Below are 14,479 nucleotides of genomic sequence, written 5' to 3' on the forward strand. Positions count from 1 at the left end.
ACAATGATTGTATTTAATCCTGAGCTTCCCAGGTGGCACTAGTGGTAAAGAACCTGCCTGCCAGTGCAGGAGATAAAAGAGACACGTTCAGTCTTTGGGTCTGGAAGATACCTTGGAGTGGGGCATGGCAACCCACTCCAGTATTCTTGCCTGTAGAATCTCACGGACAGTGGAGCCTGGTGGGCTGCAGTCCGTAGGGTTGTAGAGTCAGACACAACTGCAGTGACTTTGCACACACACATGCATGCATATATAATACTTTAGCATAAACCAAACAAATTTTCAAAGACTTTGCTTTTAAATACTCTCAAAAACCAAAAAATTCAACTTGAATAAAAAATGAGATGCCACGTCCTCAAATAAGGAGGACCTTTATCATTCATAAAGGTATTTCTTTTCCTTAGATTATCTTATAAATTTAATTAGATTCTAATGAAAACTACCATCAGAATGGTAGTTGTTTTGTGCTTAATGCATTTGGAACAATAAAAAAGCAAGGGCTTGAACAAACCTGAGAAAGATGAGCTCTTTCATGGAACCTAGTAAGTTTTAAAAATAGTTATAATAATTCAGAAAAGATTAAAAAATGTACTCTTTAAAAAACCAAGTGAATTTAATATATGTAAAATAGTTGGCTTAATTCTACCGGGAATTTTTATTTCTGGTGACTTTGTTGTTGTTCAGTTGCTCAGTTATATCTGACTCTTTGCAACCCCATGGACTGCAGCATGCCAGGCTTCCCTGTGTTTCAGTCACTCCTGGAATTTGCTCAGACTCACGTCCATTGAGTCGATGATGCCATCCAGCCCTCTCATCTTGTCATCTCCTCATCCTGCCCTCAGTCTTTCCCAGCATCAGTCTGTTCCAATGGGTTGGGTCTTCGTGTCCAGTGGCCAAAGCATTGGCACTTCAGCTTCAGTCCTTCCAATGAATATTCAGTTTAATTTCCTTTAGGATTGACTAGTTTGATCTCCTTGCAGTTCAAGGGACTCTCAAGAGTCTTCTCCAACACCGAAAGCATCAATTCTTCAGTGCTCAGCCTTCTTTATGGTCCAGTTCTCACATCTGTACATGACTACTGGAAAAACCATAGCTTCGAATATATGGACCTTTGTGGGCAAAGTGATGTCTTTGCTTTTTAGGATGCTGTGTAGGTTTGTTACAGTTTTTCTTCCGAGGAGCAAACATCTTCTAATTTCATGGCTGCAGTCACCATCTGCAGTGATTTTGGAGCCCACGAAAATAAAAGTCTGTCATTGTTTCCATTTATTCCCCATCTGTTTGCCATGAAGTGATGGGACCAGATGCCGTGATCTCTGTTTTTTGAATGTTGAGTTTTAAGCCAGCTTTTTACTCCTCTTTTACCTTCACCAAGAGGCTTTTTAGTTCCGCTTCACTTTCTGCCATAAGGGTGGTGTCATCTGCGTATCTGAGGTTATTGATATTTCTCCTGGCAATCTTGGTTCTAGCTTTGCTTCATCCAGCCTGTCATTTTGCATGATGTAGTCTGCTGACTTTAAAAGACAGTATTTTGTCCATGTCTTTTCAATGGGGTATCCATGAGGAGAGAAGGAGTCAGTAGTTTAATTTTTAGTAGTAAGGGCAATATTATAGAATATTTTTATATGTGTCTGTAGAGACACACATAATTATGTGTATGTCACATATAATTATAGCTAATATATACATAAATTTATAAATGATCTATACATACATCATTGGGAACCAAGATCATGTAGTATCAGGAAATTGATGGTAATGTTAATATGGTTAAAGCTATTACATATGTAAATACAACATACATGTGTATAGTATGAAGAGAAATGATTTGTCATTAAGATAACATTTAATTGGATGTAATTTACAAATTGTAATTAATATAATACAGTTAATAACATATATATTATGATCTTTCAGAGTCATTTTTCCCCAATGACTAAGTAAAGCCAAAGGGCAAAATTTGAATAGAATGTATCATCATTTGTCTTAAAATTATTTCCCAAGTTGGTTCACTTTATGAAAAAGTGTGTTTCTTAGGGCTGTTCATTGAAAAGTAGTTTTAGTAATTCTTTGTGGCTATAAGAGCGATTCCAGATTATGATCAGTAAATGTTATTTTCCCACTAAAATGATATAGTGAAAGTGAAGGTTGTTCAGTCGTGTCCGACTTTGCAACCCCATGGACTATACAGTCCATGGAATTCTCCAGTCCAGAATACTGGAGTGGGTAGCCTTTCCCTTCTCCAGGGGATCTTGCCAAACCAGGAATCGAACCCAGGTTTCCCACATTGCAGGCAGATTCTTTACCAGCTAAGCCACCAAGGAAATAATAGATTATATCCCATGTGAAGTAGGAAATGTATTAGGCTAGCAGTTAGTGTCAGAAAGCAAAGAAATACCAAAAAACTATGGAGAATTCGTCAGAAGTTTGTAACTTAAAAGGGATAGCTTGACTATCAAAAAATAGTGTTAAAATTTTTTTAGCAGAAAGTGAGTGTTAGTCGCTCAGTGGTGTCTGGCTCTGACCTCTTGGACTGTAGCCGGCCAGGCTCCTCTGTCCATAGAATTCTCCAGGCAAGAATACTGGAATGGGTTGCCATGCCCTTCTCCAGGGGATCTTCCCAGTCCAGGGATCGAACCTGGGTCTCCCACTTTGCAGGCAGATTGCTTACTGTCTGAGCCACCAGGGCAGCTTTTAGCAAGAGGGGATATTGAAATTGATTAAAACCTTTTTTCCTACATTTGTTACAGTGATCTGTGCTTTTTTCTCCTTTGATCTCTTAATATGATTATTAATAGATTTTTATAATAGTAAACTACCCTTTGTAATTGTACTACTTAAAGGCTGTGGTGTAATTTAACAGACACAAATCCCATAACACAGGCCATGACTGTTAATGGTAGCACTATTTTCAACATTTAGGAGTCTGTTTTTAGTGATGGGGAATGTGCTGTGCTTAGTTGTTAAAGTTGTGTCCGATTCTGTGATCCCATGGACTGCACTCTGCCAGGCTCCTCTGCCCATGGGATCTCCCAGGCAAGAATACTGAAGTGAATTGCCATTTCCGTCTCCGGGGGGTCTTGCCGACTGGGAGATCAAATCTGCATCTTCTGCATTGGCAAGTGGATTCTTTACCACTGCCCAGGAAAGCCCCTTACATAACCAATAAAGGCTTGACCAGAGCTATTTGTTATATTTTTTCTGTTCTTCTAGGCTTAACTTGATAACTGAATTTAGGATTCTTGTTTTCATTATTTTGTAGTGAGATGTTACCTTGTGATTTAATTTCTAGGACTCTCTTTTCATTTATGTATCCAGATTCTGTGGGCCTTGGGGCTTCAGAGGTGGCTTAGTGGTAAAGAATCTGTCTGCTAATGCAGGAGACTTTGGTTAGATCCCTTGGTCGCGAAGATCTACTGGAGAAAAAAATGGCAACACACTGCAGTATTCTTGTCTGGAAAACTCCATGGACCAGAGGAGCCTGGCGAGCTACAGTCCATGGGTTGCATAGTGTTGGACACGTATTAGCAACTGAACAACAACAGTTCTGTGGGCCTTACTACTTGAAGGCTGTTAACTCTTTTTCTGCATTTGATGGAAGATTTATTTTTTTAACCTGAAAAGATTCTTACATTTACATCCATTGTGATTGCTGACAGGTTTGGGTTTACTTTTACCACATTATGTCATTTATATATATTCTGTTTTTTTCTCTTATTATTTTTGCTCTCTATATAAGATAGTATGTTCTTTTTTCCACTCTTAACTCCCTCCCCCAATACTCCGTTAGATAGTGTATTTGGTCTATTCTTTTCATGCTAATTCTAGGCTACTTAAAAATAACTAAAGTTAATAAGTTAGCAAAGTTGATAAAAGGTTATTACTGGTGACTATTAACAAAACATAACTGCTTTTGACCAGTGTTTTAGTAATACTTACTGATTTCACAAGTTTTGTCTTATAGTATTATTTTATGCAGTCTTTGTTTGCTCAGTTTAACCATGTATTTAACGTTTCTTTGCTTTTAGTTATTTCTTGAATTTGAGACCTTACTTATGGTACCATTTGTGTTACATCTTGAGGCACATCCTTTAAATTTTTCTTTAAGAAAGGGATTTTGTTGGTAAACATTTCAGCTGGGTATATTGTTTTTTTCTTTTTCTTTCTTTCGCCTGAAAATAGCTTTATTTTGTATTATTCTTAAGGATTATTTTGCTATGAATGCACTTTTAGGAGAATAATCATTTTTTTATCAACAGTCAATGTATACTGTTTTCTGGTATCCATTGTTTTTTGAGAGGTCAGTTATTCTTTTAATTGCTTTTCCTTTATAGCTGATCTTTGTATCTCTTCTGGCTGCACTGAAAATCTGTTTATCTTTTCTGTGTGAATTTGCAGTTGTAGTTTCTAACTGTCAGCAAGTGTATTCTCCTCGGTTCTGTCTCGTCACAACAAAAATTTGAAGTGACGGACATTAAAGCCCTTGGTGCGTCACAGCTCTTGGGTCTTGTACAGACCACGTTATAGCTCTCAGGTCTCGAACAGACCGTGTTATAGCTCTTAGACAAATCAGTGTTACAGCTCTATTTTATTTAGAAAATAACAGGAGAAGCCATCCTCCAGGCGTGAGGGCATGCCGAACCAAAGACGCGAACCAGCGCGCAGGAGAGAGAAAGAGATCCAGAGCCCTTTGGCTCCTCGTTTTATGTTTTTTCCTCCCCCTGGGCCTGCCCGATGTAAATTGGGCTAGCCAGGAGTGCTGTTTGTTCTACCTGAGGTCCTCACTCGTGTCCTCACACCTTCCTTTGTTCTGTTTTTGCAGGCTTTTCCCTTCCCTGTCTTTTAGCCACCACCATTTTGGACTCCTGTTTCCTATTCTAACTACCTAACCTAAATATACTGCTTCAGATTTGCTGGAGAGTTTTGGGCTGTTTTGTTTTTTACTTTGGCTGTGCTAGGTCATTGTCGTGGCACAGGGCTTCTGTAGTTATGGAGCACTGGCTCCAGAGCATGTGGTCTTAATTCCCTAACCAGTGACTAAACCCACATCCCTGTGCTCAAAGGTGGATTCTCAACCACTGAACCACCGGGAAGTCCCTTTCTTGGACATTTTAGAATAGCTTAGTAAAAATAATCTCAGTTATTTTCTCTTTGGACATCATCTTCATTTTTCTATTATCACCTTCTTGAACTTGGTTTAAATATGTTAAGTAAATTCAGCTAATTCTCTATATTAAGATTTTTTTCTTCTTTTCCATCTCATTCTGACTTTGTACTCCGCACTACTATTTTTTAGCTCTGTTTTCCTAATTCACTAATTCTCTGTTTAGTTAGTTCTTAATGTTGACTTAAAAAACACACAATGTGAGAGTTTTGAGTTAAGTTTTATTTGGGCAAAGTGAGGACTATAACCCAGGAGATAGCACCTCAGGTAGCTCTAAGAAACTGCTCCAAAGAGGCAGGGAGGAAGGTCAGTATGTTTGTGATTTGGGTGAAGGGAGAATACATGCAGTCAAGCATGTGTTTTTGTGTAGAAGCTTTCTGCTAGTCATGAGGAGCAGACTAGCTCCTAGTCTCCTACAGGAGCTAGTCTGCAGCTCTTCATGAAGGATGTTATGAACTGGGCTCAATAAAATTGGCTCCTATAAGTATCTGACTATCTAAACACCTATTCTGCTTCATTTTTCTTTTTTACTTGCTCTCTTTCACTTTGGATAGTTTCTGTTGACTTCATTGCATCAGGTCTAGTGATCAAAGGCATTCTTCATCTTTAGTACCACGTTTTTGTTTCTGACACTTTCATTTTGCTCTAATACCTTTCTTATGTCTGTTCCATCTGTCTAGTTATATTGTCCACATTTTCTGCTGAACCATTACCATGTTAATTATAGTTTTAAATTCTGTCTGATGTTGATCTGGGTCTTTCTTAATTTTCATCGATGGCTCTGTTGATTGCTTTGTCTCTTGTCAGTGGATTAAGTATTTTTTTAAAAATTCTTTTTATTTTTATGTGAGTTAATGTTTAGTATTTGATACCAAATATTGTGTATTAGGGCAGTAAAGACAGAAGGTAGATAGTGTTTAGGCCTGGAGAGGAACACATCTCTTCTGATAGAAGTGAGCTAGGTCAGTAGTTTCAATTTTCTCTACTGTTGCTTTTGTGTTCAGGGCGGAGACTGGTTTTTTGAAAACCTTTTCTGAGTGTTCCTGTTCCACCCTCACTTTTAGGCCTTCTCTGTGCCCTTGTGTTTCAGACAGGATATATCTCCATGTTCTCATCCTTCTTTCTAATGTAGACGGCTATTTCTTGTTACTCACTATTTGCTAGCCTGGCGGTGGGGAGGGAGGGCACTTGGGGAGGATTTTTTTCTTTTTTTTCTGGTCTTTATCTGTTTGGTTGCTATTTATAATCTCTGGCTCATTTTCAAGTTTTTTTTTTGTTTGTTTAAAGTTTTTTTCTTTATCATAGCTTTATATTTTCTGATACTTCCAATATATTGGAATATTTGCAGATGTGATTCTGCTACCTTTTCTGTCCATAGTTGTTCATCGTGTCTCTTAGGTTTTGTTGTAGTTGAGGTTGGTTTTTTTTTTTTTTTTCTTTCTTTCTGTTTTTAGTTTTGGGGTTTTCATGGGGGGCAGTTATTTGTCACTTCATGTGTCTTGAACTTTTAGGTGTGGGGATTCTTTGAGGTTTGGGTTAAAGTTGCATTCTTGCAAAGAGGTTTTAGATTTATTTTTGTCTCTTGCATGTATGTATGTTTTTTGTCCTAAAATTCTTTGAGTTTTCTTATACACTTAAAGTGTAATGAATTAAAACTACAGACCTGCGTTAAGGATGGCCTCTGTCTTGAATTTCCCCCACCCTCAGCAGGTCTTTTCTCAGTGCCAAGCAGTTTTTCTTCCTCTCCCTTCTGCAGGATAGACTTAAACCTTGCAGTGAGGATGTAGTTCTTGGAGATGAGTGAGTCTCTTATGTATTCCCTGTCTTTAGTGGATTCTCTAACCATCAAAGTGGAAAGTCTTGCCTAAATTTAAAGTTGAGAAATCATCTGGTAGGTTGGGTCTTTGTCGCTAGACTACTTCCTGGCATTTTGCCTTCACTTCATTCTTTGCATTTGGATTCCTACTTTTGTGCCATTTCAGTATGTGTTTACGAGATTTCACTTTTTAAACCTAATCTCACATTTCAGTTGTATTCAGCGAGAGTTTAATCTTTTATACATTGTTTGCTGCTTTCTCTTCATTTGGTACTTTCCCCCATATTTTTGAGGCTTAGAAACTCCTTTCCTAGTTTTAATTTACTACTATTTCTGTCTTGAAAATCCTTTATCATTTAAGTCACTGTTTTTGCTGGATACGTGGTAGATATTAAAAGATCTATGAATCATTATATTGGAATTTCACCTAAATAATCTAGCATATCCTGTGGGATAGAATGGTATGAAGGCAATGAACTTTTTAGTCACACTTAGTTTTTTGAATTGTTACTCATCCATTTGTGTGAAATAAAAAGTTTTATGAGGCTCTATACCATCTGTTAACAGAAAGAGTAGCTATGTTGTGAGCCTTAAAGGATATAACTTATAGTTTCTGATACTTGGCCTAGTGTAGTGATTTAGTAGATAAGATCATTTTTTAGAAGAGGAATTGAATCTCAAAGAGGTGACATGTATTTGCTACCTGTACAAAATCCTGTAGTTTTGAATTAGACTGCCAACCCCTGTGTCTTCTGGATTATATCTTTCAGAAAAGTCATATTCAGTAAGTTATTCTGCCTGCCTGTATATTTGTTGAGTATCTTACGCATACTTGAAAGGGCTTAAAATCTTTAGGGAGAAAGAAAGAATTTAATGCCCATTTTGGGAAACATTTTTAATAAGTGAGCAAAGATGAATATAAATATAATGCAGTTCTTATACTAGGGAACTTGTAGTGAGGTGGGCTTATCTAATAATTACAGCTAATATACTTAGTGCTGTAGATGGGGTGGTACCTTCTTGGGGCAGAGGTAGGGTTAGTTGAACTGGGTTACAAGGTATATATAGCTTGCCAAGATTTTAGCAGAGGAGGAATGACTTTCAGGCAGAAATAATACAAATGAATGCAAAGACCTGAAAGCAGTCCTATTTATGAGAACTCTGGGTTGTGTACACATAGTAAACCAGTCAGAGGAATGTCTCCTGTGGTTATTGAAGAGATGGCAGTTGAGATGTTCTTACATGATCGGTAGTATTTCAGCATATGAAGATAAAATGGATAGGATAACAGAAATTGACATAGGTAAAGTTGCTTAGCAGAATGTAAGTTACTTATGTATCAGTTCAGTTCAGTCGCTCAGTCATGTCCGACTCTTTGCGATCCCGTGGACTGCAGCATGCCAGGCCTCCCTCTCTGTCATCGACTCCTGGGATTTATTCAAACTCATGTCCATCAAGTCGGTGATGCTGTCCAACCATCTCATTCTCTGTCGTCCCCTTCTCCTCCCACCTTTAATCTTTCCCAGCATCAGGGTCTTTTCAAATGAGTCAGTTCTTCACATCAGATGGCCAAAGTAGGGAACCACGAACAGTCACAGTGGCTTGACTGCTACTTACTCCTGAACACTCACACTGGAAACAGAACAGTTTAGACATTGATTTTTTCTGAGAAATCATCAGGAAGTTTTGCATATCTCATTGGAGCTTTTATGTGAGAGGATTTTTTGTGGGGAGGAGGATGTGGGAGCAGTTTCTCCAGACTTCCTTGTGTAAGATAAAGTGCTAAAAATATTTCAGCAATGGAGCAAATATGGCTTGGGATATCAAATGTAATAGTGTAAAATTTATTTGGTATCCATTAGAGGTCCATTGTAGCATTTTGAACAGTGGATGACATACTGTTTTATCTAGGTGATTTACCTGACCGTGCCAGATGGAATTGGAGAAGATCATGACAGAAGCAGTAAGTTTAGGACTGAAGTGATTAAGGCTTGACTAAGGAATGATGGTAGTGGGAATGAAAAAAAAGGCATCATGAAAGGAATTTCTAAAAAATCATTTGACAGTTTTGAAGAAATGATTGAAGATAAGATTTGGAAGACAAGCAGAGGAGTTGGAAATGTTGAAATTTCATTCTTGAATGACTAGGAAAATTTTGATATCAGCAAGTGATAAAACATTAGCAGGAGAAGTAATTGTGGGAAAAAGCTGAAATTGTTATTTGTTATTTATTGAATGTGAGGTTAATTATAAGTCTACTTTAGAACATGTCAGTATGCCTCTGTAAAAGTGATTTTTTAAAATTACGGTGTAATTTGTAATTTTTAGTAGATAGGCAAGGTAGTGGTAGTCTTTTTCTTTCCTTCCAGTTTTATGGGATAATAATAAATATTTATTATCCTTCCAGTTTTATTTATTATATATATATAAATTTATACAATTTACATACAGCACGGTATAAATTTAAGGCATAATTATTTGACTTACATCATGAAGTGATAAAGCACAATAAATTTAGTGACCAACCATTATCTCGTGTAGCTAGAAAGTTAAAGAAATAGAAAAAAATGTTTTTCTTGTGATGAGAATGCTTAGGATTTACTCTTGACAGCTTTCATATATAACATGTGTGTCACTCAGTTGTGTACGATAGTGTGTATTTATCATGTTGACATTACATCCCTAGTACTTATTTGTCTTATAACTGGAGGTTCCTCCTTTTTTTTCTTTTTTTAAATCTATTTATTTTAATTAGAGAATAATTAAAATATTGTGATGGTTTTTGTCATACATCAGTATGAATCAGCCATAGTTATACATGTGTCCCTTCCACCTCCCCCCAACCTGTCCCTCCAGGTTGTCACAGAGCACTGGCTTTGGGTGCCCTGCGTCATACATCAAACTCACACTGGTTGTCTGTTTTACATATGGTAACATATGTTTCAGTGCTATTCTCTCAGATCATCCCACCTTCTCCTTCTCCCACCGAGTCCAAAGATCTGTTCTCTATATCTGTGTTTCCTTTGCTGCTCTGCATGTAGGATCATTGGTGCCATCTTTCTCGATTCCATATATATGCCTTAATTTACAGTATTTGTCTTTCTCTTTCTGACTTGCTTCACTTTGTTTAATAGTCTCTCGATTTATCTGCCTCATTAAATCTGACTCAAATGTGTTCCTTTTTATAGCTTTTGAGTAATATTCCTTTTGCGTTCTCATCCTTTTGAGTAATATTCCATTTTGTGTATGTATGACAACTTCCTTACTCATTCATCTGCTAGTAGACATCTAGGTTGCTTTCATATCCTAGCTATTGTAAATAGTGCTGCAGTGAACATTGGGATACATGTGATATGTCTTTTCCCATTCTGGTTTCCTCAGGGTATGTGCCCAGTAGTGGGATTGCTGAGTCGTGTGGTAGTTTTATTCCTAGTTTTTTTAAGGAAACTTCATACTGTTCTGCATAGTGGTTTTATCAGTTTGCATTCCCACCAGCAGTGTAAGAGAGTTCCCTTTTCTCTACAGCCTCTCCAGCATTTATTGTTTGTAGACTTTTTGATAATGGCCATTCTGACCAGTGTGAGATGATTCCTCACTGTGGTTTTGATTTGCATTTCTCTGATAATAAGCGATGTTGAGCATCTTTTCATTTGTTTATTGGCCATCTGTATGTCTTCTTTGGATAAGTGTCTGTTTAGGTCTTCTGCCCACTTTTTTGATTGGCTTGTTTGTTTTTCTGTTACTAAGCTGCATAAACTGCTTGCATATTTTGGAGATTAATTATTTGCAGATATTCCCATTGTTATTATTTTCTCCCATTCTGAGTGCCATCTTTTCACCTTACTTATAGTTTCCTTTGTTGTGCAAAATCTGTTAAGCTTAATTAGGTCCCATTTATTTGTTTTTATTTCCATTACTGTGGGTTGTGGGTCATAGAGGATCTTGCTGTGATTTATGTCAGAGAATGTTCTGCCTATGTTTTCTTCTAAGAGTTTTATAGCTTCTAGTCTTACATTTAGGTCTTTAACCCATTTAGAGTTTATTTTTGTGTATGGTGTTAGAAAGTGTTCTAATTTCATTCTTTTATACATAGTTCATCAGTTTTTGGAAAACTACGCCACTTGTTGAAGAAACTCTTTTCTCCATTGTATATTTTGCCTCTTTTGTCAAAGTTAAAGTGTCCATAGGTGTAAGGATTTATCTCCATGCTTTCTGTTTTGTTCCATTTGCTCTATTTTTCTATTTTTGTGCCAGTACCATACTGTTTTGTTGACTGTAGCTTTGTAGTATAGTCTGAATTTAGGAATGTGGATTCCTCCAGTTCTGTTCTTCTCCCCTCAGCCCTCGTCTCTAGGAACCACAAATCTGATCTGTTTTACTGTGAGTTTGTTTGTTTTTGAAGTATAATCAACCTAAAACACTTAAGTTGAACTAACCTAAGTGTTAGGTTAGTTCTCTTACCCAAAGTAGTGATTTGGTATTTCTGTACGTTTTAAAATAATCACCACAGTAAGTCCTATTACCACCTGTCACCATACAGTGTTATTACATATTTATTGACTATATTCTTCACCCTGTGCGTTTCACATCCACGAGTCATTAGTTTATAGCTGGGTGTTTGTAGTTGTTAATATCCCTCACCTGTTTCTCTCCTTCCCCTCCTCCCCTCCCTTGGCAATGTAGTCTTGAATCAGTGGCATAAGTTTTGAAAACAGGCTTGTATTCTAGATCACCTTTAATAAGTATCACTGTTAGACTGGGAAGTCATTGGTCTTTTTGGATTTTCCCTTGTTCACCTTAAATTGGAAATAGTAATACCTGATTACAGGGCTGTTGTGTAAACTGTTTAGTATAATGTATATGCATGCTGGCCTAAAGCCCTCAGTAAATGTTAATTTCCCTTCCTCCTTAGAAGATGCCAACCTTATTTACTCTTGACTGTTTTCACACATTAAGATGGACATCAAAGAATAACACATAAAGCATTTTTGTTTCATTGGTTAGCAGTTCACTGAAGGCATAACCATAATTGTTTGCTAAATATGTGTATAATGAGGCAGTTTGTAATTAGACTAACTCAGATGTTGTGATTATTGAATGTGTAGGTGTAGTTAACAGCCTTCATTTCTGGTAAGTGACTTACTTAGGAGGATGTATGCTCATGTAAGCAAGAAAGACTATTTCCTGGGAGGAAATTGTGGTCTCTAGATCTTTATAATGTCACCTTTAATCTTTTTGTACTCATGAGTATTGTCCTATACAGACTATTTTCTTGAGGCAGTTTCTTGCTTGAAGTAAATGAAGCCTCCTTATGAGCCTGTTAAAACTACACAGACTGTCAGCAATATGGAAAAATTGGATGTTTAATCAGGAATGTGAACATGTGTTTCAGGTAGAGAATTCCAAAGATAATGAAGATAATATTCTACAAAGAGAAATTCCTGCCAGACAGTCTCGAAGAAGGTTTCGGAAAATTAACTGTAAAGGAGAACGCCAGACTATTACTGATGATGTGGACATTAACAGCTATCTTTCTGTGAGTATATTTTGGAACATTTCATTGATATTCCTTAATGTTCATATATAGTATGAACATACATATTTTAGGTAATATCAGCATATATTTTTGGTAATAAACACCGGGGGCTCTACACATAAGAGTTTGGGGGCACGTAAAGATATCTATATAATTTTTAAAAATGTTTCTGCTGTGTTGACTTTAATAGAAATACTCTTACCAGTGGGGTATTTGTTTTTGTTTAAATGGTATAAAAGAATTTTTTTTAATGTATCTTTTTAGACATGCTTGTGGATTTTCTTCCCTTTTTGTTGCTTGAACAGTATGCCCTGAGTGCATGTGTGCCCAAAAAACTCAGAAAATAGACTCGTTTGGGAGCTTTTTTTTCTTTTATGCCCTAAGGCATACAAAAGAAATAAAAAATACGTCAATTCTTCCCTTCAGGTGTGGGGCAGTTATGCTACTGTATGCTAGTGCAGAAATATATGCAAGTGTTAAAGGTATGTTTTCACAGGCAAATACTGAAAGATGATAAAATAAACAACTTCCATAAAACCAGAAAATCTTTTCAAGTCTTTAATATTGAAATGATAGATGCCACTTTTCAGATTGAAAAGTATTGGGTTGGCCAAAAAGTTTTATCTGGATTTCCCATATGATCTTACAGGAAAAACTTGAACAAACTTTTTGACTAACACAATAGTTGAATTAAGAAATAAGGATAATTTAAGAAAGAATAAATCCAGGTGTGTTTTATAAGTTTTCAAAGGAAACTTGATCCCTCAAAATATAAAAACAGCCTAGAGATTTAGGGTATCAAAATTCCCAAGGGTATATATTCTTTTGGTTGTCAGAAACAAATTCATTCCATCTTAGAAATAAGGAGGATTATTTAGGGAGTTGTTTGTGTTAGAATGTTAAATTTGAGCAGCTATAAGGATTTAGTTATTATTTGCCTCATTTCTTTGATTGAGCACATTCTGACAACAAACAATAACATATGAAGTAGTCCTCAAATTTTTTATTACATAAAGTTCATTTCCTGTTTTTATTATTTAATGGTTTGTTTTGTTTTGTTTTTTTTTGGCTGTACCATTTAGTTTGCAGATCAGATATTGAACTTGGGGCCTTGGCAGTGAAAGTGTCAAGTCTTAACCACTGGACTGCCAGGGAATTCCCACTTGTTATTTAGTAACTTTCCCTGTCACTAATTAACTTTAGCTAATTCAAGTTGTAATTAAGTTTGGACTTATTACACAAATGATTCTTACCTATTTTTGAAAAATTGAAAATTGATTAGTCCCATCACTCAGTTATGGAACTACTAATGACATTTTGTATATTCTTGGATAGAACTTTTCTGGGTCTTTGTGGTTCCATATGAATTTTAGGATTTTTTTCCCTAATTCTATGAAGAATTTCCTATGTATTTTGTTAGAGATTACATTAAATCTGTAGACTGCCATTTTAACAATATTAGTTCTTCCAGTCTAAGAGCATGAGCTATCTTTCCACTGCTTTGCATCATCTTCATTTTCCTTTATCAGTGTTTTATAGTTATCAATATATAGGTCATTCACTTCCTTGGTTAAATTTATTCTTAGGTATTTTGCTTTTCTAGCATCATTTTAAACAGGAATTTTTTTCCTTTTTCTTTGATATTTCATTGCTAGTGTAAAGAAATAAAACCGATATTGTATTTTAATCTTGTATACTACTACCTTGCCAGATATATTTATTAGCTCTAAAAGGGTTTGTGCGTGAATAATTTAGGGCTCTTTATAGAAAGTATCATGTCATCTGAAAATAGTAACAGTTTTACCTCTTCCCTTCCAGTTTGGATACCTTTTATTTTTTTTCTTGTCTCTTTTCTATGACAGGGACTTCCAATAGTGTGTTGTCCAGAAGTGATGAGTGGGCATCCTCATATTATTCCTTAATTTAGTGGGAAGATTTTCAGCTTTTCACTGTTGAGTGTGAT

The 14,479-nt window shown here is 36.3% G+C and overlaps 1 protein-coding gene across 4 annotated transcripts in view; it reads left to right on the plus strand.

The window, feature by feature from the left end:
- The window catches only part of RAPGEF6 (Rap guanine nucleotide exchange factor 6), a 235,071-nt gene that overhangs the window by 75,257 nt on the left and 145,335 nt on the right, over nucleotides 1–14,479 (plus strand). For all 4 annotated transcript variants that reach the window (XM_061150833.1, XM_061150834.1, XM_061150831.1 and 1 more), the window contains exon 6: nucleotides 12,373–12,516. In XM_061150833.1, coding sequence (XP_061006816.1) covers nucleotides 12,373–12,516 — 144 coding nt within the window. The remainder of the gene's footprint in view (nucleotides 1–12,372; nucleotides 12,517–14,479) is intronic.

Source organism: Dama dama, chromosome 9, assembly GCF_033118175.1.
Source record: "Dama dama isolate Ldn47 chromosome 9, ASM3311817v1, whole genome shotgun sequence".
NCBI lineage: Eukaryota > Metazoa > Chordata > Mammalia > Artiodactyla > Cervidae > Dama > Dama dama.